The sequence below is a fragment of the Heptranchias perlo genome, chromosome 26 (genome assembly GCF_035084215.1).
Source record: "Heptranchias perlo isolate sHepPer1 chromosome 26, sHepPer1.hap1, whole genome shotgun sequence".
In the NCBI taxonomy this organism is placed as follows: domain Eukaryota; kingdom Metazoa; phylum Chordata; class Chondrichthyes; order Hexanchiformes; family Hexanchidae; genus Heptranchias; species Heptranchias perlo.
Genome location: NC_090350.1, coordinates 11,726,807 through 11,752,028, shown reverse-complemented (window position 1 = coordinate 11,752,028; position 25,222 = coordinate 11,726,807). Strand labels below are relative to the sequence as shown.

The window sequence follows — 25,222 nt, the reverse complement described above, 5'->3', positions numbered from 1 at the left end:
CATGAAAGTCAAAATGTTCACCCATCTATAAAATAATACATTCCATGCATTGTCGTGTTACACTATTGAACGCAACCTGTATCTCTCACTTGCACCTCTTCACTCATGGGACAAACCATATTCAGCAAAGCCTGCAGTTTCTTCCTTGTGGGGGATGTATGAGAACACTTTAGTAAGCACTGGTTCCTGGAAATGTTTTTATTTTTGACACTTGCTACAGTTTGTTTTAGTGACCACACACTGATAGAAAAAGTTGCATTGCTTGCCTTGTGATTTAATTGGCAGTGTTTCAGTGGTTCTGGCTTTAAATTGTGAAAACACAGCTCTTATCGACCACGACTTTGTTTTAACCCCAGAAGCTCTTGATAATACTCAAGTAACGAGATTGTATTCCAAATAAAACATTAATACGCACTCCATTTGATAGCAACATGAAGTGGTGATGGGCATCATTAGAGTGTCGATGAATGCCAAGGAAGCTCCACTGGATTGGAAACAAGCTAACATAGGTAGGGCCTGATATTGTGCTCCTAACACACTGCTGGCACAGGGGGAACCTGCAGTGCAGTTTGCACCACTGCAGTTTTTGGCTCATAGTGGCCATAATCGAAACTCTGATAGAACACATCTGGATAACTAGTGAGCCACTGTCAAACAATAATGGAATTCATTACTAGGAGTACATTTTCATACTACTATCCAATAATGCCCATAAATATCCATAATATTTTTAAATGATCTAGTGTGCATTTGTTATTCATCACATTTCTCTGACACACTGACATTTCTGTGTCGCACTTCAAAAAAAAATAAGCAAAGGCACTCAAAGTACCAGATCCAGAATATCTGCAGCTTCTTAATTTACCTCTGTATGAATTCCCCAAGGAAGTCATTTTCACTTTGCACGATGATGTAAAACAGATGAGATCAGATCAGACACACATTAGTACACTGCTCTCCATTTTCATTTCCATTGACTTAATGATACTGATAATTCCAAGTTAATAATTGCTTATACAATGTGTATTTATTTCTCCTCCATACTAAATTAAACATTTTTTGAGTTTTTTTTTGTTTTCCAAATGAGTTGAAAGTAAACTGGCAGATATAAGTTTCATGTACAAACTATGATCAATTGCTACTTTTACTTCATAGAGAGAAAGGCAGATGATTTACAATTATTTTTCCGAAAAGATTTAATTATGCAGTTGTCCCTACCTATACCCGGAGTGTACTATCATCTGATTAATGGAAACTGCATTGAAATACTGGACAAAAATGCTCTGGTGGATGAGAAAGGCCAAGCAGCCAAAAGGGTGGAATGATCAGTTATCTTGGTGCTTTGTCCCAGGTGCAAATATTTCATTGCTTAAGTCTAATACGTACTGTATGGTAGTTAGATACATTTCAGGGATTGGTGAAATATAGTGAAATTTGTATTCAAAGGCAGATATGTGGTTCAGGAGAAACCATAATGACCATATTGGTCAAAAAATCATCTGAAATCCAGTAGCTAACATACTTTGTGCTGTACATCCATCAAAAACATTAGCATTGGCTCAAAGTCCTGGTTAATGGAAGCTGCATTGAAACAATCGGCTAAAAGTTGAAATGCTTTGGTGGTTGAGAAAGGAGCCAAGCACTTAAGCCAAGCTTGATCTTGAGCATGACTCAAGATCAAACCCAAAAAAAGTAAGCAACTTCCTTCCAGCTTGATCTTTCAAACATGACTCATCCCAGTGGCCCGGGAGCCAAGATCTCACATCATGTTCTCAATAATTGGATGCTCCCCATGTTTATCTATTTTAACTTTCCCTATCAACCAATGTTTTCCCATTCGGGTAGAAAGCAAGAAATATTGATATATATTTTCTGATTGCCAAACACTTAACATGCTCGTAGCAAATTCCTGTTTGTGCTATTTTAAGGGATTGCTGAAAGTCAAACAGCAACTGAGTAACTGCAGGCAATTATCTAATACACAAAGAAAGAAGGAACTTGCTCCTTTCTCAACCTCAGGAGGTCCCTAAGTGTTTTACAGCCAATGCAAGTACTTTTGAAATGTAGTCACTGTTGTAACATAAGCGAAATCCCACAAACAGCAATGAGATAATGGCACAGAAACAGGCCATTTGCCCCTTCAAGTTTGCACCAGTGTTTTTTTCCACAAGCCACTTAGTAATCTCATTGTCCTGTTTACTCCACGTACCCTTTAATATCCCTCCTTTTTAAGCAACTAATTTCTTTTTAAAAGAATTTCTGGACTCTGCTATAACAATGGTTTGTGGTAAAGAATTCCACATTCTAACCATCCTCTGCATAAAGAGATTTATCCTAACCTCCCCTTTAATTCTTTTGTAATTATCTTCAATTGGTGCCATCCTGTTTCTGTCTCACCAACCAGTGGAGACAATAAATCACAATTTACCCTTTTTATAACCCTTCATAATTTTGAAGACCTCTATCAGGTGACCCCTTAACCTTCTCTGCTCTAGTGAATAAAGAGCTAGCTTTCAAGTTTTTCTTCCTAACTGTAACCCCTCATCCCTGGTAATATCACCTCTCCCTATTTCTGTAACCTCCTCCAGCCCTACACCCTCCGAGATCTCTGCACTTCACCAATTCTTGGCTGTTGCGCATCCCCAATTTTAATTGCTCCACCATTGGCAGCCATGCCTTCAGCTGCCTGGGCCTCAAGACCTCTTTGCCTCTCTACCTCTCTCTCCTTCTTTAAGACATTCCTTAAAACCTACCTCTTTGACCAGTCTTTTAGTCACATGTCCTAATATCTCCTTATGTGGCCCGGTGTCAAATTTTGTCTGATTAAGCTCCTGAGAAGCGCCTTTGGGTGTTTTGCTATGTTAAAAGCGCTATGTAAATGCAAGTTCTTCTTGTTGTAAATCTGCATTGCACCTTTTCTATTATTTTTATATCCTGTGCGGAATACTCTAATTGCGGCCTAACTAAGGCCTTGTACAAGTTCAACATTACCTACTGCTTTTGTGTTCTATGCCTCTGGATACAAAACCAAGGATTCTGTTTGCCTTTATGTGGCCTTATCTACTTGTGCTACCACCTTTAATAACCTTTCATGAGTCACACAGTCCCAAGTACAAGTGAAGAGGGTTTCACAATCAAGAAGAGTCTGACCCCTGAGTTGAGGGTCTCTTGACATCTTTTGGTACAGCAGGCCCCTGCTGAAATATTTCTTCACTTCTGACATTTGTCACTTCAGCTACTTGACACCAATGCCATAATTCCTCAAACATTTTACCCGTTTTACTTCTCTGCCAGTGCTGAAATATTACCCCATTTTTACTAGAATAGTTTCATTTATTTGCGTTGGACAAAACATCTGAAATTAGCACATCCAGTGAACATTTCCATTATTTGACCTCTGTATTTACTTCTGTTTGTTAATCAGTAACCAAACGGCTGCGATAATTCCACCTGCACTGAATATAGAAAAAGTGAGATGAGGAGCTACCAGGATCGGAAAATGCGAGTCACTGGGAAAATGTTCTCTGGGAGCACTCCAAAACTGGTCTTAATTATTATGTTGTGTGGTGTGAGCGTTACTGTAGAACAGGAGCCTGGCACTTGTCCTGGTAAGGACTAAAGTAATGCTTTTACTTTGCTGTAAGATTAACTTCTCATTTCCTTTTCTTTGATGTTGCATAACTAAAAAGAGTTTTCAAGGCTACTAGCCATTAGGTGGTGATACTTTCCCAAAAAAATGCCTAATTTGCTCAGCAGTAACTATCGTTTGAACTTTAAGCAGAGAAAATTAATCTCCGAAATAAAGGACACACTTGGTATAGATGAAGGATGAGTCAGTGGAGGTGTGGAGGGATCAGATTAAGCATAATTTAGGTGTTAGCTGTAGCTCACTGATAGCACTCTCACCTCTGACTCAGTAGGTTATGTGTTCCCTGGTTTAAATCCCACTCCAGAGACTTGAGCACATAATCTAGGTTGCTCTTTCCCAGTAGCCCTGCAAATTTTTTCCCTTCAAGTATTTATCCAATTCCTTTTTGAAAGTCATGATGTGGAGATGTCGGTGATGTACTGGGGTTGACAATTGTAAACAATTTTACAACACCAAGTTATAGTCCAACAAATTTATTTTAAATTCCACAAGCTTTCGGAGGCTTCCTCCTTCCTCAGGTGAATGGTGTGGAAATGAGATTTTCGAATCCTTCGCATTTGAAAATCACAGAACAATGCCTGGTGATTACTGCCCGTTGCCAAGGCAATCACAGTGAGCAGACAGAGAGGTGTCACCTAAAAGGCCACCGAATATACAAACCCCCCCAAAAAAAGAGAGAGAGAGAAGGAAGACAGTCAATGACCCGTTATATTAAAAACAGATAACATTTGTTCGCTGGTGGGGTTACGTGTAGTGTGACATGAACCCAAGATCCCGGTTGAGGCCGTCCTCATGGGTGCGGAACTTGGCTATCAATTTCTGCTCGACGATTTTGCGTTGTCGTGTGTCTCGAAGGCCGCCTTGGAGTTACTCCAAGGCGGCCTTCGAGACACACGACAACGCAAAATCGTCGAGCAGAAATTGATAGCCAAGTTCCGCACCCATGAGGACGGCCTCAACCGGGATCTTGGGTTCATGTCACACTACACGTAACCCCACCAGCGAACAAATGTTATCTGTTTTTAATATAACGGGTCATTGACTGTCTTCCTTCTCTCTCTCTCTTTTTTTGGGGGGTTTGTATATTCGGTGGCCTTTTAGGTGACACCTCTCTGTCTGCTCACTGTGATTGCCTTGGCAACGGGCAGTAATCACCAGGTATTGTTCTGTGATTTTCAAATGCGAAGGATTCGAAAATCTCATTTCCACACCATTCACCTAAGGAAGGAGGAAGCCTCCGAAAGCTTGTGGAATTTAAAATAAATTTGTTGGACTATAACTTGGTGTTGTAAAATTGTTTACAATTTTTGAAAGTCATGATTGAATCTGCTTCCATTACCCTTTCAGGCAGCACATTCCAGATCATAACTACTCGCTGCGTAAAAAAGTTTTTCCTCATGTCGCCTTTGGTTCTTTTGCCAATCACCTTAAATCTGTGTCCCCTGGTTCTCGACCCTTCTGCCAATGGGAACTGTTTCTCTCTATTTACTTTATCTAAACGCTTCTTGATTTTTATGCTTCTATCAAATCTCCTCTCAACCTTCTCTGCTCAATTAGGTCACCCCTCAGCCTTCTCTTTTTTAGAGAAAAGAGCCCCAGCCTATTCTGTCTTTGCTGATAGTTAGAACTTCTCAGTTCTGGTATCATCCTTGTAAATCTTTTTTGCACTTTATCCAGTGCCTCTCTATCCTTTTTTGTAGTATGGTGACCAGAGCTGTACACAGTACTCTAAGTGTAGTCCAGCCAAGGTTCTATACAAGTTTAACATAACTTCTCTGCTTTTCAGTTCTATCAGTGCAGTACTGAGGGAATGCTCCACGTGTGGTTAGTGAAAGACAATGTCCAGCTCTAATCACTATCTAAGATTTCTCTCAGCAATGAACATCGCCCGCTCTCTTTACATAGCAGCATCGATACCTGTGCCATGCTGAGAAATTTGGCTTTAAACCACGACCTGCTTCCTTCTTCATCCCATCTCCCACCCTTCATTTTGGGGCTGAGAGCAACTTTCAAAAAGTGCACTTGTCTGGCTAAAAAACTGGCCTTTGGATCACTCTTTAGCCAATCAAATGTCAGAAGTGTGACAATTGCAGCCTATTTTAAATGGTTTAATGACAGGGATAAAATGGCAGAGGCAGGAAGTTCACCAGTGTGCTACAAATAGCACGCAGAAGCAATTAATATAAGGCTGATATGCCCCAAGACTGAGGGGGTAATTTTCAGCTGTGCTGCCTGGGCAGTACACATGGAGAATGCCCATTCTTCTTCCATTGATTTCAATAGAATGAAAATCGGGCGAGTTCTACAACATGTGTGCAATCTGCTCCATCAGATCACTGCCCCGCGGCCAAGTTGAAAATTCCACCGCCCCAGTAACTGTCCATATTGCAAATTGCAAGAGCGATTATACATCTTAAACCCCATTTTCTTTTCTGTAAAACTCATTACGGTGTTCCGTGCATGCTGGAGTTTTTTGCAAAATGCATTTTATATGAAGATTTTTGTGAACTGCGAGATCCTTAACTACTTTATAATCACAGATGTGAAAATTGAAGGACCTGGTTGCTCAGAGAAACATCATGTTCTTCCAGGATGCCCAGGAATACCTGGAGTTCCAGGCATCCCAGGGATAAATGGCTGTAAAGGTGATCCCGGATCTCCTGGACCTAAAGGTAAGACCCAATCGATGCAACAAAGCTATTTGTGTGCATGCTTGAGGCAATGGGATGGGGGAGGGGAAGGGAGGAGTACACTGGTCACATTTGTATAGATGTTGTCATAGAGTTTATAATATCAATTAAATGTGATATAATTGTTATGCAATCTCATATGTACATATTAATTCTCATAATTACCAGTTCGTGAGGACTTCATTTTAATTCTGTTTCATTAAAGTCTATAATCCAAATGATTGTAAACAAAGGAAACCATCAGGCGAATGGAAATATTTTAGAATTTACTCTTGGGGTTTTACTTGTGATTATTAATGTTCCTCCGGAGAGTCCATGAGAGTTCATCTTGTACAACGAGCAGCAAGGCTGACAAGTTCTCATCTTTCTCATTTCCCACTTACGTTACACAAAAGCATCAAAGGTAACTCTGTGTACCGTGTCAGTTTATAGAAGAGAGACGACCACCAGGTAGCACGATGAAAGGCAGCTCCCTTAAATCATTGGAGGGCATATTTGATGCAAGAGGGCTAGTGGGATAAGGGTTCAGGGCTGGAGCAGGACAGGAGTGAAAATTGTTCAGCTTGAGTCTTGAAAGACGCCCTAAACACGAGGGTGAATGGCATAAAATGAAAGAAAGAAGGACTTGCATTTATATAGCGCCTTTTATGACCTCAGGACTTCCCAAAGAGCTTTACAACCAATGAAGTACTTTTGAAGTGTAGTCACTGTTGTAATGTAAGAAACGCAGCAGCCAATTTGAGCACAGCAAGATCCCACAAACAGTAATGCGATAACGACCAGATAATCTGTTTTGTTAGTGATGTTGGTTGAGAATAAATATTGGCCAGGACATCGGGGAGAACTCCCCTGCTCTTCTTCAAAATATGTTCAATCCAGTTTAAACAGATAATTCTTTGATGTCAGCCCTTTATATATTTCTCCAGCCTATGAACAAGGGAAAAGAGATGATGTTTCCCTTTGACTCAGCAACACCACTACAGTCAGGGTTAGTGCCAGACACCAGTCTACACACATTCAATCAAAACACGATCACATGTTGCTTTCCCTCAATTGGTGAGATTATTACTCCATTTAAAAAGATAAATTGATGCCTTTTCTTCTTTTAATTATAGGGGAAAAGGGTTTTCAAGGGACTTCTGGTAAGATTGGACCAAAGGGTGATAAAGGTAGAGAACAAAAGTCATACCTTTACAAACAGTTCTGTGTACCCCATGTGTAACTGCTTTAATCAAAAAAGTTCTATATTAAAATTGTATAATTTGTGTGTGATTCACATGAAAGCAACTATCTAATCATATGCAGTCTCAGATGCTCAAAATGCACTGACCCTTTTCTGTTAAATCTATGACCTGGATGACTAACTGATTTATGCAAATATATTCTGCAGGATTGTGAAATTCATGTTATAAAATTAGTGACAGCCCAATGAATTTTTAAAAAGTATTTCATTTATTTGTGAATATTCTTTTTAAATGGTAGCTGCTTTTCCTTTCTCCCCTTTCTATCTGTAATATTATTTACGGTTTGCCTAGTTCCCTACACTCCAGCATGTGCCGATGCCAATCTCAAACCATCTCCTGAAGCTGAGCTAAAGCAGGTTGGGGTGATTCACCCACCAAGTGGGACGACATTATATCCACTCAGGGCCAAATTTGGGAAGTCACCACGGGCAGAATTAAGGAGGGAAAGGTGCAACTAACAGTGGGGCCATTGCTGCCCCTTAGCATTACCTGCCCTCGCCAAGGTGACCATTAACCCTGTGTAAATCAGAGGAACGAATGTCAGCAGGCTATTTTATCATGGGGGAGCAATGCCAAGTCCACTCATATCCTCAACCAATACACGCAATCATGCACACACATACAGACACACGCACCCACACATATGCGTGCATGCATACATACACATGTACACACACGTGTACACAATCACACTCATATTCACACTCACACACACTTACGTTCCTGCCAGGATAGGTCATTGGATGCAAGTATTTGTGGAATGATGCCGAGATCAGTTATAGCCATCTACTACACCCAAACTGAGATCAGCTCATTTAAGATGGACCTTATGGTTCAGGATCACAACTGAGTCATTAGGTGAGTTATAACAAGTAGACTGATAAGAATGTGAGAATTTAGCCAGTAGTAATGGCAGGTTTGCAGTTGACCTGATCATGATGGATTATTTAAATTATCCTTATTCTCTTTCCTGTGTCCATGTACAGCTCATTTTTTCCTGTAAAGTAAAGAAATTTGCGTAGATATAGGAACATTGATATCTATTGTCCACAGTGTATATCGTTGGATAATCCATGTCAAGTGAAAAGATGTTGCATTTTGCCTTTTATGAGCAAGACCAGGACATAGGAACATAAGACAGGAGGAGGCCATTCGACTCCTCGGGCCTGCTCCCCCATTCAATTAGATCATGGCTGATCTGTACCTCAACTCCATTTGCCTGCCTTCGCTCCATATCCCTTGATATCCTTACCTAACAAAAATCTATTGAAAGCTCCAATTGCCCCAGCATCTGCAGCCCTTTGGAGGAGAGAATTCCAGATTTGCATTAAAATATGCATGTTTTTTCCTACAGGTGAGAAAGGAGATATCAACACTTTAAATTGTGAAATGGGTAAGGCTATTATTATCTTCTACTTTGTAGTTCAGCATTTTAAAAATGATTTTTCTCCCTTTTCTCCTTTGTGCTTTCCTCATGCCACACAACACCCCCTCCCCAGAGCTCCCCTTTGCTGTTTTATAACAGGCATTCTTTTTTAATTGATATATTTTCTAATGTTTTTAATAAATGAGCTAATTTATAATGCAATGTATTAGCGGACCCCAGGGTCTCTCAGCCTCATATTCCATCCCTCCCTGTTTGGAAGCATCTGCTTTTGCTCATTACCTCTCAATGATAGCATATCTGAGACTGACGACACACTGTGTGAGGAATCACACGTCCCAACATTCTGCGGCGATATGATAAATATCAAATACACCTCAGACAATGTGCCATCCCTACTCAGTGATTTTATATCATTTTCGTCACTCAGGTCTAGGTGTAAAATTCATCTAGTTACAGTTCAATCTCCATTAGCTGTCATAACGTTGGATAATGGGAGTAGCGGATAATTGAGAGTCTAGAAATTTTGGTCTTGCACATTTGGCACTGTAATCCCCTTGTCATTTTGTATCAGTCTTGGTATCATGGGTGGGGCTATGAGGCGACATCTTTCATCGAGTCTACTGCACAGAAATGGGCCATTCGGCCCAACTGGTCTATGCCGGTGTTTATGCTCCACACGAGCCTCCTCCCACCTACTTCATCAAACACTATCACCGTATCTTTCTATTCCTTGCTCCCTCCTGTGCTTATGTGGCTTCCCCTTAAATGCATCTATGTTATTTGCCTCAACTACTCCTTGTGGTAGTGCATTCCACATTCTTACCGCTCTTTGGGTAAAGAAGTTTCCCCTGAATTCCCGATTGGATTTATTAGTGACTATCTTATATTTATGACCTCTAGTTTTGAACTCCCCCAAAAGTGGAAACATTTTCTCTACGTCTACTCTATCAAAACCTTTCATTATCTTAAAGACCTCTATTCGGTCACCCCTCAGGCTTCTCTTTTCTGGAGAAAAGAACCCCAGCCTGTTTAGCCTTTCCTGATAAGAATATGATAAATATATCCTCCCAGTGCTGGTATCATCCTTGTGAATCATTTTTGCACCTTCTCCACTGTCTCTATATCTTTTTTTATAATAGGGAGACCAGAACTGTGCACAGTACTCCAAGTGTGGTCTAACCAAGGTTCTATACAAGTTTAACATAACTTCTCTGCTTTTCATTTCTACCACTCTAGAAATGAATCCCAGTGCTGGGTTTGCCTTTTGCGGTAGCCTTGGTGTTGGTGGGTGGGGCTATGAGTGAACATCTTGCACTATCTCATGAAAAGTCTGTCAGATAATGAGGAAGGCAATTAGCCGAGTGCAGATAATGGAAGTTCTACTGTACATGATTATATTGTTAGGTGCCATCCACTATCCTCAACCATCCATTAATTTTGAAATATTTCAATATTGGGAGCAATGTATAAAGCCATGGATCTTGCTATCCAATTGGACTTAAATTTCTTCTTATTTCCTCCTCAAATGTATTATCTCACACTTATTTGTATTAAATTGCACCCGCCACCTGCCTGCTCATTCCTCTAACCTGCCTATGTCTTCCTGAAGTCTTTTACAATTCTCGACATTTGCCAAGTCATTAGCAAATTTTGAGACTGTGCTTATCAAGTCCAAATCATCCATATATTCACTGAGAACAAATATGGAATCAGCATTGACCCTGGGGTACACCACTCTCAATTCTTCTCAAGTCCAAGCAACACTTATTTACCCGAATTCTTTGTTTCTTACCGAGATACAGCAATGAGGAGGAGAAAATAACCAATGCGTCAGTAGGAGTTTCTAACGACAAACATGGCACTGAGGAATGAACCATTCTATCCCTAGTGTGGTCTAGCCAAAACTCAATAAATGTCTCCTTTCTCATTAGGTGCAAAGAACTGTAAAGAGCTATTGGACAGGGGAAGCACACTAAGTGGCTGGTACACGGTCTATACTGAAAACTGTGCAGCACTGAATGTCTACTGTGATATGGACACAGATGGGGGAGGATGGCTGGTGAGCTGAACTTAAGTTTGGAAATGACCTGCATGTTATTAACGTGTAATTATTTATTATTGCATTCATTACATTTATTAAGCTCAATTATTCTTATTGTAAATAAATGAGATGCATCGACAAAAGGAAATCTTCTGAAAGTTCTCTTGTTTTTAGACAACATTGTATTTTAACACATGCTTTTCCCAGAATAACATTGCTATAAGTAGCTTGAAGTAGTATTTGTTTCACTGTAAGTCGAACAAGCCTGGAATATGGTGTCAGTTTGGCTGTTGGCAACATTCTCACTGCTGAGTCAGAAGATTGTGGGTTCAAGTCCACATGCTCTTGCCTGACACTTCAGTGCGCTGCTGAGGGCATGCAGTATTGTTGGAGCTGCTGTCTTTCAGATGAGAGGTTAAACTGAGGCTCCATCCTGCCTTTAGGTGGATATAAAGGCTACCATTGGCACCTTTTGAAGAGGAGTAGGGTGTGGTGTCCTGCCCAACATTCTTCCCTCAACCAGCACCACCTAAAACAGATTAACTGGTCATTCATCTCATTTGCTCTTTGTAGGACCTTACTACATGCAAATTAGCTGGTATGTTTGCCTACATAACAACAATAAATTAATTTTAAAAGTAATTCACTGGCTGTGGAGTGCTTTGGGATGTCCTGTGAACGCGAATGGCGCCACATAAATGCAGTTTCCTCAGGTTTAACTATGGTCTTGAATGGATGCTCACCTCTACTACTGACTCTCACTGATCTTCTGCTGCTTCCACTTTTGTTGGGGAGCCCAACACTCCTCCTCTTCCACTGCCACTGTGCTGACGTCTCACACAAACTGTATTATTGGTCCCCACACTGTATCCATCAAGGCTGCTTTCTGTTTTTGGTGTGCAATTTTTTTAGTGGACATTTTTCTGTTTTACCTGCATTAATATATTTTGTAATATATAATAGCAGATGTATTAATATTTTGATCCTGGCAATCTTATTCAAATAATTAGTGAATGTATACATTAGCTTTCGTTTTCAACTCAAAGTAAAAGCCATCCTCGGCAATTAATTGTACAGTATTATAGTTTAAGGAGCAGGACTATAATGTAGTTGGAACTATCACTTTATAGGGCCAATTTGGTGACATCACACAAGATTGATTCTACAAAGTGGCAATGAAGGGTTGCATTTTGCGATGTGCGATTTCAGGTTGGTGTAAAGACGCTGCACTATAGGCATTTACACACCTCATTTGCATTGTATATTTATTTAAATAAAATGGGTGTGCCATTGCTAACTGGGCTAGGCCTGCCTTGGAGTTCTTCTTAAAACAAGTTCACTGTTGTTTCAGTTTCTGTCGAACTTTAGATTTTTGTTTTTTGACTGGGAGCAATTTCCTACTTCTGCATCGAGCACCCTGCAATCTTTTATTTCCTTCCACATTTCTGCCTCTTTCGCTGAAGCCTTCAGTTTCCAAAACCACACTTTCCTGATGTCTTGCCAATTCCGGCTGCAGTGCAAGTTGCAACCAACAAAGTTTGGAGGGTGGAATTTCTTTTGAGTGTTTCCATAGTGCTTCATGAATTGGATGAGGATGACCGATTTATGAATGGCCAATCTTTCTCTCCGTGGTGTTTGAGCTGCCTGCTTTGAAAAGAGTGCACACAGTGTGTATTGAGCTGTCGTCGCCATGAGGTGCAGTCGTACTCCTGTGTTAACATACAGGCCGCACTGAGGATGGTAACAGTCGGGTGAGCCAAGCAATTATACAGTGTGAGGTTTACAGTGGGTTGAAAGTAAGGAAAGAATATCTGAAGGGGAATGCTGGGGTATAAAAGGCACTTGCAGTAATTCTGGATGCCTTGATGGTGAGTGCATTTTTGGACAGCGTGGCTGCTTCCTCTTACCTTCCCACATCTGACAAAGGTCCTTAAACTTTTTGTGGCATTATGGTTGGGAATTTCCTCAGCTGCTCCCACCCTGCTGCCATGACTTTACCAGAAGTGCAGTGGAAATTCCAGTCCCTTGTTTCTGTGTGTGGGGTCATAGAGTTGGCACTGACACTGCCCTGCCCGCCTCCTTCTACTCCCACTGTGCTGCTGCCCCTGTCAACTGGCATCACGGAGCTGCATAATAATAACCCCCTCCCCTGAAATAACTTGAATAGGAAGCACTGCCACTGCCTCATGCCTGAACCTCGGAGGTGTCATTCATCCTCCCGCTCCCATCAAAGATCGTCTGCTGAACAGCTTTCAGAGCTGCTGCAGTTTTTGGTGTGTAGCCCCTTTAAGATGCTGCAGGCCTTTGAATCCTGCAGCAACGCACAAGTTCCCACTCCCACAGCTATTGATGCCAAGTGTTCGCCTTCATTATGTAAATTTGGCCAATCCTGGAAGCTCCAGTGGGGTCAACCCGCCGAGAAATGTTTAATAACGTAGAGATAAAGAAAAGACTTGAATTTATATAGCGCCTTTCATGATCTCAGGACGTCCCAAAGTGCTTCACAGCCAATTAAGTACTTTTTCAAGTGTAGTCACTGCTGTGATGCAGGGAATGCGGCAGCCAATTTGCACACAGGAAGCTCCCACAAACAACAATAAGATAAATGACCAGACCATCTGTTTTTTTTTAGTGATGTTGGTTGAGGGTTAAACATTGGCCAGGACATCGAGGCGAATTTCCCTGCTTTTGTTCGAAATTGTGCCGCGGGATCTTTTACGTCCGCGATGTGTAATCCAACGTACAATTTGCCATGTACATGAAAGGTCATGCCACTGTGAAATATTTCAGGTGTTCCAGAAACGCATGGATGGCTCTGTCAATTTTTACCGCGACTGGAATTCCTACAAGAAAGGATTTGGGAACCAACTCTCGGAATTCTGGCTTGGAAATGACAAGATTCACATGTTGACCAAGACAGGTGACTGGCCAGTTTATCATCTAGCTAAACCTCTGTAGCATGTTGATATCTCACAACTTACCCATGGTTTCTTAATACACTTGGCACAGGAGATTTTGAATTAAGAATTGACCTGGTGGACTTTGACAACAAGGACACCTTTGCCAAGTACCAGTCTTTCAAAATCCTTGGTGAATCTGAGCAGTACAAGCTTGTCCTGGGCAATTATTTGGCTGGAACTGCAGGTAAATTTGAACTGTATAATATTTAGTTGGCTGGTGTCAATATAAAAATGAGGATACAAATCTGGACAGATTATTTATTTAGAATTTTTAAAAAATTATACCAAGGACAGGAATATTAATAATTTTATAAACTCTGCTGCCCAGGCCCTGTTCCACACTAAAGCTCATTGGCCCATCATTCACGTCCTCACCAAACTCCATTTGCTTCTCATCCTTTAACATCATGGTCCTGAAATTCTACAGGTGATCTCCCAGTCGTCTATCATACCTCTGGTGGAAAACTGGCAGAACTGCTCCCCTGCCCCAGAACATGGTGGAAATCCAGCACAATACGGATTATGCTCAGTTTTTGGATTTTGATGGGGTGGGGGGCTCGGCCAGTCTCCTGCAAGCTTTATGACAGATATCGGGAGAACTCCCCCCCCCCCAAAGCAGAATTTCAGGGGCAACAAATTTAAAATCCTTGCCTTCTTTATAAATACCTCTATGTCTTTGCCCCACCCTGACTCCGCAAACTGCTCCATCCATATAGCCCTTCCTGAGCACTCTGCTCCATCCATATAGCCCTTACTGAGCACTCTGCTCCTCCAATTCTGACCTTGTATACAGAATAAAAACTAAGGCCAATTAGGGGAAAAAACCTGGAAAATTCTTCCCCAACCCCTTTAGTCGATCAAAACTAGTCCAAGAGATCACATTACACAATACCCACCTCTTGTATGAGGCGATCTCACCCCCAGCCAGAAACAGGTCCAGCTCTCGCTTGAAAGAATACAACTAATCATGAGTCGGCAGCCTGTTCTAGACGTCCACTGGTCTCTGGGAAAAGAAGAACTGCCTAACATCCAACCTAGTTTAGCCTTTACATAACTTGTAAGCGTAACCCCCTGGTCCTCCCTAACCTATCAAGTTAAAATAATTGGTCCACTTAAACATAATCCAGTCCCTTCACTATTTTAGAAACCTCGATCAGACCCCTTCAGCCAAGCTGTCTGTCCCATTTCCGAAACTCTCCCTGGATGTTATTTCCCAGTCACTATTTTATAACGTGCCTTGAGATATTAAAGGCACTATATAAATTTCTTGCAGAATGTATATGCGACAATATTGATTCGTATTAAAAGAGGTACTACAAAACTAAATTATCAAGGAATATAAAAATAAATAGTAAATATACCGGAAATATTGGGGAACCAAGGGTCTAATGAGAGTGAGGAACTTAAAGTCATTAAGATTAGTAAAGAAAAAGTACTGGAGAAATTAATGGGGCTAAAAGCCAACAAATCCCCTGGGCCTGATGGACTACATCCTAGAGTTTTAATAGAGGTGGCTGCAGAGATAGTGGATACATTGGTTTTGATCTTCCAGAATTCCCTAGATTCTAGAACGGTCCCCATGGATTGGAAGGTAGTAAATGTAACCCCGTTATTCAAGAAAGGAGGGAGAGAGCAAACAGGGAACTACAGACCTGACACCAGTCGTCGGGAAAATGCTAGAATCTATTCTTAAGGATGTCGTAACAGGGTACTTAGAAAATCATAATATGATTAGGCAGAGTCAGTGCGGTTTTATGAAAGGGAAATCGTGTTTGACAAATCTATTAGCGTTTTTTGAGGGTGTAACTAGCAGGGTAGATAAAGGGAAACCAGTGGATGTAATATATTTGGATTTTCAAAAGGCATTCGATAAGGTGCCACACAAGAGATTGTTACACAAGATTAGGGCTCATGGGATTGGGGGTCATATATTAGCATAGCTGGAAGATTGGCTAATGGACAGAAAACAGAGTAGGAATAAATTGGTCATTTTCGGGTTGGCAGATTATAACTAGTGGGGTGGGGCAAGGACCAGTGCTTGGGTCTCAGCTGTTTACAATATGTATCAATGACTTAGATGAGGGGACCGAGTGTAATGTATCCAAGTTTGCTGATGATATAAAGTTAGGTGGGGAAGTAAGCTGTGAGGAGGACTCAAAGAGATAGAGACAGGTTAAGTGAGTGGGTGAGAAGGTGGCTGATGTTGTATTATGTGGGAAAATGTGAAATTATCCACTTTGGTAGGAAGAATAGAAAAGCAGAATAATTTTTTTAAAGTGAGAGACTAAGAAATGTTGGTAGTCGGAGGGATTTGGGTGTCCTTGTACACGAATCACAGAAATTTAACATGCAGGTACAGCAAATGGTATGTTAGCATTTATTGCAAGAGGGTTGGAGTATAAGAGTAAGGAGGTCTAGCTGCAATTATATAGGGCTCTGGTGAGACCACACCTAGAGTACTGTGTACAGTTTTGGTCTCCATATCTAAGGAAGGATATACTTGCCTTAGAGGGGGTACAACGAAGGTTCACTAGATTGATTCCTGAGATGACAGGGTTGTCCTATGAGGAGAGATTGAGTAGAATGGGCCTCTATTCTCTGGAATTTAGAAGAATGAGAGGTGATCTCATTGAAATATATAAAGTTTTTAGAGGGCTTGACAGGGTAGATGCTGAGAGGCTGTTTCCCCTGGCTGGAGAGTCTAGAACTAGGGGGTCATAGTCTCAAGATAAGGAGTTAGCCATTTAGGACCGAGATGAAGAAAAATATCTTCACTCAGAGGGTTGTGAATCTTTGGAATTCTCTACCCGGAGGACTGTGGACGCTCAGTCATTGAGTATATTCAAGACTGAGATCGATGGATTTTTGGACACTAAAGGAATCAAGGGATATGTCTGGTTGTCCCTGAATAGATAATTATAGGAACTAAACAACGTCCAATAGTCCACAGCAATCTTGCGGGTAACTTTCCTAAACCCAGAGATCCACACATCAGCATCTGGGCAGGGGGAGAAAGTTTATTTAAAAAAATAATGGAATTGGCAGCCGTGCCTTCAGCTGTTTAGGCCCTATGCTCTGGAATTCCCTCCCCAAACCTCTTTGCCTCTCTCCTCCTTTAAGACGCTCCTTAAAACCTACCTCCTTGACCAAGCTTTTGGTCATCTGTCCTAATTTCTCCTTAGGTGGCTCAGTGTCAAATTTTGTCTGATTACACTCCTGTGAAGCACCTTGGGATGCTTTACTACATTAAAGGTGCTATATAAATGCAAGTTGATGTTGCATCTCATTGCCACGATGTTTTGTGCTCTAGCTCAACTAAACTCCCCAGTATGAAATAAATTACCATTACGATCACGAGATATTTAATGGAAATGAAATGTAACATTGTGACTCAGATACTTTTGACACATCAGGTTATTGTTTGAATGCTTCAGGTGGATAATTATACATAAAATATTGAATCGTTGAAATTTAGAAAATGTTATAATAAAAGCCAGCTACTTTTTTCCCCTTCTTTGCATGACGCTAGTTTCATCCCAGATAACTGGCAAAAGAACCAGAGGGGAAATGAGGAGAATCTTTTTTTACACATCGAGTTGTTATGATCTGGAATGTACTCCCTGAAAGGGTGGTGGAAGCAAATTCAACAGTAACTTTCAAAGGGGAACTGGATATATAAATGTTCATTTTTTTTTAAAGAAAGCTTCCTACAGATCCGGGAGGAGCTGGAATGCTCCTCCTGACTCCACAGTGGTCACGATCGCCCCCTCCTCGTTGCAGGCTCCAACCAACCTCCCAGGACTTACCTTTGGGCCACTGCCGGTGTGGCAGGTGACCCAACATTTGGCATCTGCATTGCCTGAGCTGCCTGTGGAGGTGCAACAGGTTTCGAATGTTGACGAGGCCCAATTTTGGGCTGGACTTGGGCCTCCCGGTTGGTGATCTGAGCAGCAACAACAACAACAACTTGCACTTATATAAAGCCTTTAACATAGTAAAACGTCCCAAGGGGCTTCACAGGAGTGATATCAGACACTATTTGACACTGAGCCACGTCAGAAGATTAGGGCCTAGGCAGCTGAAGGCACGGCCGCCAATGGTGGAGCGATTAAAATCGGGGATGCGCAAGAGGCCAGAATTGGAGGAGTGCAGAGATCTCGAAGGGTTGTAGGGTTGGAGGTTACAGAAATAGGGAGAGTCGAGGCCATGCAGGAATTTGAAAACATGGATAAGAATTTTAGGTGATAGCAGATCAGCCACCCTGTTTTGCACCCTGTCCGATTTCCCTTTCCACTGACTTCATAGGAACATAGTAACGTGGGAACAGGAGGAGGCCATTCAGCCCCTCAAATCTGTTCCACTGTTTTAAATCGTGGCTGATCAGTATCTTAACTCCATCTACCTGCCTTGCTTCCTTAGCCCTTAATACCCTTACCTAACAAAAATCTATCAATTTCAGTTTTGAAGTTTTCAATTGACCCCCAGCCTCAACAGCTTTTTGGGGGCGAGAGTTCCAGATTTCCACTCCCCTTTGCTTTCTGATATTACCCTTGACCCGCCCGGCTCCAATTTTAAGGTTATGCTCCCTTGTTCTGGACTCACCCACCAGAGGAAATAGTTTCTCTCGATCTACCCTATCATCCACTTTAATCAAATTAAACACCTCAATTAGATCACCCCATAATCTTCAACACTCAAGAAAATACAAGTCTGGTCTATGCAACCTGTCCTCATAATTTAACCCTTTTAGCCCAGGTATCATTCTGGTGAATCTGCGTTGCACCCCCTCCAAGGCCAGTATATCATGGGCTCAATGTGTTGAATAACCTTCTCTCATTGTCCTCAAGACAGGAATGAACATATAAATCCTGCGAGTTATATCATTTTTTTTTTGAATCGCAGGTGATTCTTTGAGCCCACATAGGAACAGCTCCTTCTCCACACATGACAGAAATAACGCAGGGCTGACAGAAAACTGCAGCAAGCTGTACAGCGGAGCCTGGTGGTATGGGTACAATAACAGCCAACGGCACTGCCATATCTCAAATCTGAATGGATTATATCTTAGAGGAGGCCACACGTCGTTTGCAGACGGCATCAACTGGGAAAGTGGGAAGGGATATTATTATGCCTACAAGTATTCTGATATGAAATATAGACCCAAGTCATTGCTATCAGCCTAAAGATATATTGTAGGTATATCCAGACCAATGTCTGATAATGTTAGAGTGTATTTTTTTAGCTTGTGCTTTGCAGTTGTGAGCTTGCACATGGTCTCAAAACTGCGATAAATTTAGGAGCCCGTGGTGTTACCTCCAAATGTAAATTTTCTCAATTACTGATTTTTAAAAAAAACTTGAACATTTTTATTGAACTGCGTTCATTAATTTGTTTCAATTTTGAACCAACCAAAAGGTGCAAAACAAAGCACATAGGCTCCTGCCATCTGGGTGTGCGTTGTTTAAATATAAGTTTTAAGCGGTTGGCTATTACTGTTCGGCTTACAGATTCATAGGGCTCAATTTTAAAACTGAGCCGGGAAGGGGCCGGGGGGGGTCAAATTGAGGTCGGGAAACCCATTAGTACAGGTTTCCTCGACGTCCTTACGGTTTTGACGTAAGGATGTCTTTTGTTTTTTTTTTGTGGGTTTGCCATCCGACTGACCGGCTGATTGACAGGCTGGTCTCAGTCGCACGGGAGACGAGCCAGGGAGAGGACGTCTTCAGGTAAGTCTTTGTTTGCATACGGGGGCGTGGGTGGGCACAGGGGCATGGGTGGGCATGGGGCATGGGGCATGCGTGAATGTCTTCATGTAAGTCTGCAGGTAAGTCTTTGTGTGCATGGGTGGGCATTGGTTGGCACCGGGGCCGTGAGTCATGGGGGATAGGATTGGGAATCACGGGGGGTGGGTGTCGAGATGAGGGGTCATCGCGGGGGTCCGCGATCGTTGAGGGGGAGGATTGGGGGTCGGAGGATTGGAGTGGGAGTGGGAGAATCAGAGTGGGGGGGGGGAGGATCGAGGTCGAGGTCGGGGATCGGAGGATTAGAGTGGGGGGGGGGAAGATCGGGGTCGAGGGTCAGGGGTCTGCAATGGGGGGGGTCTGCGATTGAGGGTCGGGTGCCTGCGATTGTTGAGGGGTCAGTGCAGGTAGGCTTGTTGGGCCTGGGGGAAGCACTCCTGCTCCTCTGGGCCCAGAAGCTGTGCCTTTCTTGGCACCTACCTGTTGGTCTCAGGCCTTCTCGCCTCCTTTCACGAGGCGTAAAACAGAAGGCCCGGGAATCTCGGCCCCCGGGGTTGAAATCGGGAAGTCGAGAAAAATGGAGGCCCAAAGCGTCCTTGAAAGGTTTTAAGGCCTGACTCGCCTCTTGGGAGTGGGTTGGTCGCCCGCCCCGGTGAAAACCTGAACTGGGCGGGTTGGAGGCGGGTCTGAAATGGTGGCAATTTTCAATGCCCCCCCGCACCCAACTCACCCGTTTTTGAATGTTAAAATTGAGCCCATAATGTGAATTAAATAAACAGCGCCATTTGATTAAAAAAAAGTAATAAAAAGCTGTACTTACACTCAGTAAATGTGAGTCTCCTCATTTTAAACATTTACGATGTCATTACCTCACATCACAGATACACGAATGTTTAAGAATGTGAAACTGAACTATTTGCGATACATTTATACGAGTAACTTGAGATATGACAAGCGCAGCATGCTTGAGAGGAACTGGTGAATTTGAACTTTGGACCTATGATTCCCGAAGCTCTTCACCGCTGGAGGGGTTTCCTTCACCTCATGTCTGGGTCTGTTGTAGACTAATTGATAGAGGTTGATCGCGATAATTAGTCAACAACTCCATTATCATTGTATCATGCTACTACCAGGACGATAGAAGGTGAACTAGGTGGACTGTGGTCTTTTCTCATCTAGCAATTCCTATTTGGATGACAGAGTCCATTCACAGCATTTTTTTCAGTGCTTGAGCCTAATTAAATATAGAACAAAAACAAGAAGTTGCTGTCCCTGAATTTCTTGAGTGCCAAAATGTGCTCATTTGGTTTATGCTGGAAGAAATTTACACTTCAATTAAATATTTGAGCAATTAAACCACATTTGTAATTTGCTCATCTCAGTTATTAATATTAATGTTGTTGTTTGGTTTAAAGACCCCCACCTTGTGGAGGCTGAACGCCAACTCTCTGACATCTCTTCCTACTCCCCCTGGACCATGACCCTACCACCGAACATCAAGCCATCGTTTCCCAGACCGCCATTGACCTCATCTCCTCTGGAGATCTTCCCCCCCATCCCCCATAGTCTCCAATCTTTTAGTCCCCCAACCCCACACAGCCTGCTTCTACCTGCTTCCCAAGATCCACAAACAGGGCTGCCCTGGGAGACCCATGGTTTCAGCCTGTTCCTGCCTCTCAGAACATATTTCTTCCCACCTCGACTATTTTTTTCTCCCCTTGTCCAGTCTCTTCCGACCTACATCCTCAACCCTTCAGAAGCCCTCTGCTACTTTAATCATTTCAGGTCCCCGGTCCTAACAGTCTCCTTTTCACCATGGATGTCCAGTCCCTCTACATCTCCATCCCCCACCAGGACGGCCTGCGGGCCCTCCGCTTCTTCCTTGAACGAAGGCCCAACCAGTCCCCATCTATCACCACCCTCCTCTGCCTGGCTGAATTTGTTCTTATGTTGAACAACTTCTCCTTTGACTCCACTCATTTCCTCCAAATAAAAGTGTCGCTATGGGAACTCATATGGGTCCTACCTATGTCTGCCTTTTTGTGGGATACATGGAACGTACCTTGTTCCAGTCCTACTCAGGTCCCCTCCCTCACCTCTATTTCTGGTACATTAATGACTGTATCGGTGCTGCTTCCCGCTCTCGCTCCGAAATGGAAAATTTCATCAACTTTGCTTCCAATTTCCACCCTTCCCTCGCCTCCTCACGTGGTCCATCTCCGACTCTTCCCTTCCCTTCCTCGACTTCTCTATCTCCATTTCTGGGGATAGGCTGTCAACCAATATCTATTATAAGCCCACCGACTCCCACAGCTACCTCGATTACGTTTTCTCCCACCCCACTTCCTGTAAGGACTCTATTCCGTTCTCCCAGTTTCTCCTTCTCTGTCGCACCTGTTCTGACAATGCCACCTTTCACACCAGTGCTTCTGACATGTCTTCGTTTTTCCTCAACTGAGGATTCTCCTTCACTGTGGTTGACGGGGCCCTCGACCTTGTCCGTCTTATTTCCCGCACTTCTGCCCTCACCCCTTCCCCTCCCTCCCAGAACCATGATAAGGTTCCCCTTTGTCCTCACCTTCCACCCCACCAGTCTCCACATTCAATGGATCATTCTCTGCCATTTCACCACCTCCAGCTCAACGCCACCACGAAACACATCTTCCCCTCCCCTTTCAGCATTCTGAAGGGACTGTTCACTCTGCAAAACCTTGGCCCACTTTTCCATCTGCTCCCCTTTCCTCGGCACCTCCCATGCGAGCGCAGGAGATGTAACACCTGCCCTTTCACCTCCTCTGTTCCCACCGTCCATGGGTCCCAAACACTCCTTCCAGGTGATCAGCGCTTTACTTGTACTTCTTTCAATTTAGTATACTGTATTCACTGCTCACAATGCGGTATCCTCTACAATGGGGAGACCAAACGCAGATTGGGTGATTGCTTTGTTGAACACCTCCGCTCTGTCCGCAAACATGATCCTGACCTGCCGGTTGCTTGCCATTTTAATTTTCCATCCTACTCCCACTCTGACCTCGGTTGGTAGCACTCTCACCTCTGAGTTCGAAGATTGTGGGTTCAAGTCCCACTCCAGGGACTTGAGCGCATAATCCAGGCTGATATTCCCAGTGCAGAACTGAGGGAGTGCTGCACTGTTGGAGATGCTGTCTTTCGGATGACACATTAAACCAAGGCCCCATCTGCCCTTTCAGGTGCATTTAAAAGATTCCATGGCAATATTCAAAGAACAGGAGGGGAATACTCTCCGGTGTCCTGGCCAATATTTATCCCTCAACATCACTAAAAGAGCTATAGTGATAGGGGACTCAATTGTAAGGGGAATAGACAGGTGTTTCTGCGGCCGCAACCGAGACTCCAGGATGGTGTGTTACCTCCCTGGTGCAAGGGTCAAGGATGTCTCGGAGCGGCTACAGAACATTTTGGAGGGGGAGGGCGAACAGCCAGCTGTCGTGGTGCACATAGGCACCAACGATATAGGTAATAAAGGGGATGAGGTCCTAAAAGCAGAATATAGGGAGTTAGGAGGTAAATTAAAAAATAGGACCTCAAAGGTAGTAATCTCAGGATTGCTACCAGTGCCATGTGCTAGTCAGAGTAGAAATAGGAGGATATTTCAAATGAATACGTGGCAAGAGGAGTGGTGCAAGGAGGAGGGATTCAAATTCCTGGGGCATTGGAACCGGTTCTGGGGGAGGTGGGACCAGTACAAACCGGACGGTCTGCACCTGGGCAGGGCCGGGACCGCTGTCCTAGGGGGAGTGTTTGCTAGTGCTGTTGGGGAGGGTTTAAACTAAAGTGGCAGGGGGTTGGAACCTGAGCAGGGAGAGAGAGGAAAGAGTGTCAGGAAGGGACAGAAGGTATGGAGTAAAAAGTAAAGTGTTAAAAAAGGAAAAAGCAGGAACTAAGTGTCACAAAACATATTTGAAAGTTCTTTATCTGAATGCACGTAGCATTCGTAACAAAATGGACGAGTTAACGGCACAAATAACTACGTACGGGTATGATCAAGTGGCCATTACAGAAACATGGCTGCAGGGTGACAACGACTGGGAATTAAATATGCCAAGGTATTTAACAAACAGGAAGGACAGGCAGGAAGGAAGGGGAGGTGGGGTGGCTATGTTAATAAAGGAAGGAATCACTGTAATACAGAGAAATGATATTGGGACAAAGGATCAGAATAATGAAACAGTTTGGGTAGAGATAAGGAATAATAAGGGGAAAAAAACACGAGTGGGCGTAGTATATAGGCCTCCTAATAGTTGCAACTCTGCTGGAAGAAGTATTAATCAGGAAATAGTCGGGAAATGTAATAAGGGAACAGCTATAATTATGGGGGATTTTAACTATCATATTAACTGGACAAATCAAATTGGGCAGGGCAGCCTTGAGGAAGAGTTTATTGAGTGTATTAGGGATGGATTTCTTGAGCAGTATGTAACTGATCCGACAAGGGGGCAAGCAACCTTGGACCTGGTCCTGTGTAATGAGCCAGGATTAATTAATAATGTCCTAGTTAAGGATCCCCTTGGAATGAGTGACCATAACATGGTTACATTCCATATCCAATTAGAGGGTGAGAAGATTGGTTCTCAAACAAGCGTACTGAGCTTGAATAAAGGAGACTATGATGGTATGAGAGCGGAATTGATTAAAGTGGACTGGGAAAATAGATTAAAGGGTAAGACGGTACATGAGCAGTGGTGTTCATTTAAGGAGTTATTTTACAACTTTCAAAAAAAAAATTCCACTGAGGAAAAAAGGGTGTAAAAGAAATGACAGCCATCCGTGGCTAAGTAAAGAAATTAAGGATAGTATCCGACTAAAAACAAGGACATATAAGGTAGCCAAACTTAGTGGGAGGATAGAAGATTGGGAAGTCTTCAAAAGACAGCAAAAAGTAACTAAAGAATTGATTAAGAAAGGGAAGATAGATTATGAAAATAAATTAGCAAAAAATATAAAAACAGATAACAAGAGTTTCTACAGTTATATAAAAAGAAAAAGGGTGGCTAAGGCAAACGTAGGTCCCTTAGAGGATGAGACTAGGAAATTAATGGTGGGAAACATGGAGATGGCAAAAATGCTGAACAAATATTTTGTTTCAGTCTTTACGGTAGAGGACACTAAGAATATCCCAACACTGGACAAACAGGGGGTTCTAGGGGTGGAGGAGCTAAATACGATTAAAATCACTAAGGAATTGGTACTCAGTAAATTAATGGGACTCACGGCGGATAAATCCCCTGGACCTGATGGCTTACATCCTCGGGTCTTGAGGGAAGTGGCAGTGGGGATTGTGGATGCTTTGGTAATAATTTTCCAAAATTCTCTGGACTCAGCAAAGGTCCCGGCAGATTGGAAAACTGCTAATGTAACACCGTTATTTAAAAAGGGTAGTAGGCAGAAGGCTGGAAATTATAGGCCAGTTAGCCTAACATCTGTGGTGGGTAAAATTTTGGAGTCTATTATTAAGGAGATAGTAGCGGAAC

At 42.7% G+C, this 25,222-nt stretch overlaps 1 protein-coding gene across 2 annotated transcripts; it reads left to right on the top strand.

Moving 5' to 3' along the window:
* The first annotated feature begins 3,445 nt into the window (after positions 1–3,445).
* Positions 3,446–19,717, top strand: LOC137342793 (ficolin-1-B-like). Of its 2 annotated transcripts, XM_068006977.1 has the most exons (8): positions 3,446–3,608; positions 6,190–6,321; positions 7,455–7,508; positions 8,938–8,976; positions 10,902–11,029; positions 13,802–13,931; positions 14,021–14,155; positions 18,874–19,717. In XM_068006977.1, exons 1-8 carry the CDS (start codon positions 3,476–3,478, stop codon positions 19,152–19,154), a joined length of 1,032 nt encoding a protein of 343 aa, XP_067863078.1. In that variant the 5' UTR covers positions 3,446–3,475; the 3' UTR covers positions 19,155–19,717. The 2 variants fall into 2 exon arrangements, with proteins under 2 accessions (XP_067863078.1, XP_067863079.1); XM_068006978.1 differs by lacking the exon at positions 14,021–14,155.
* Positions 19,718–25,222: the final 5,505 nt, after the last annotated feature.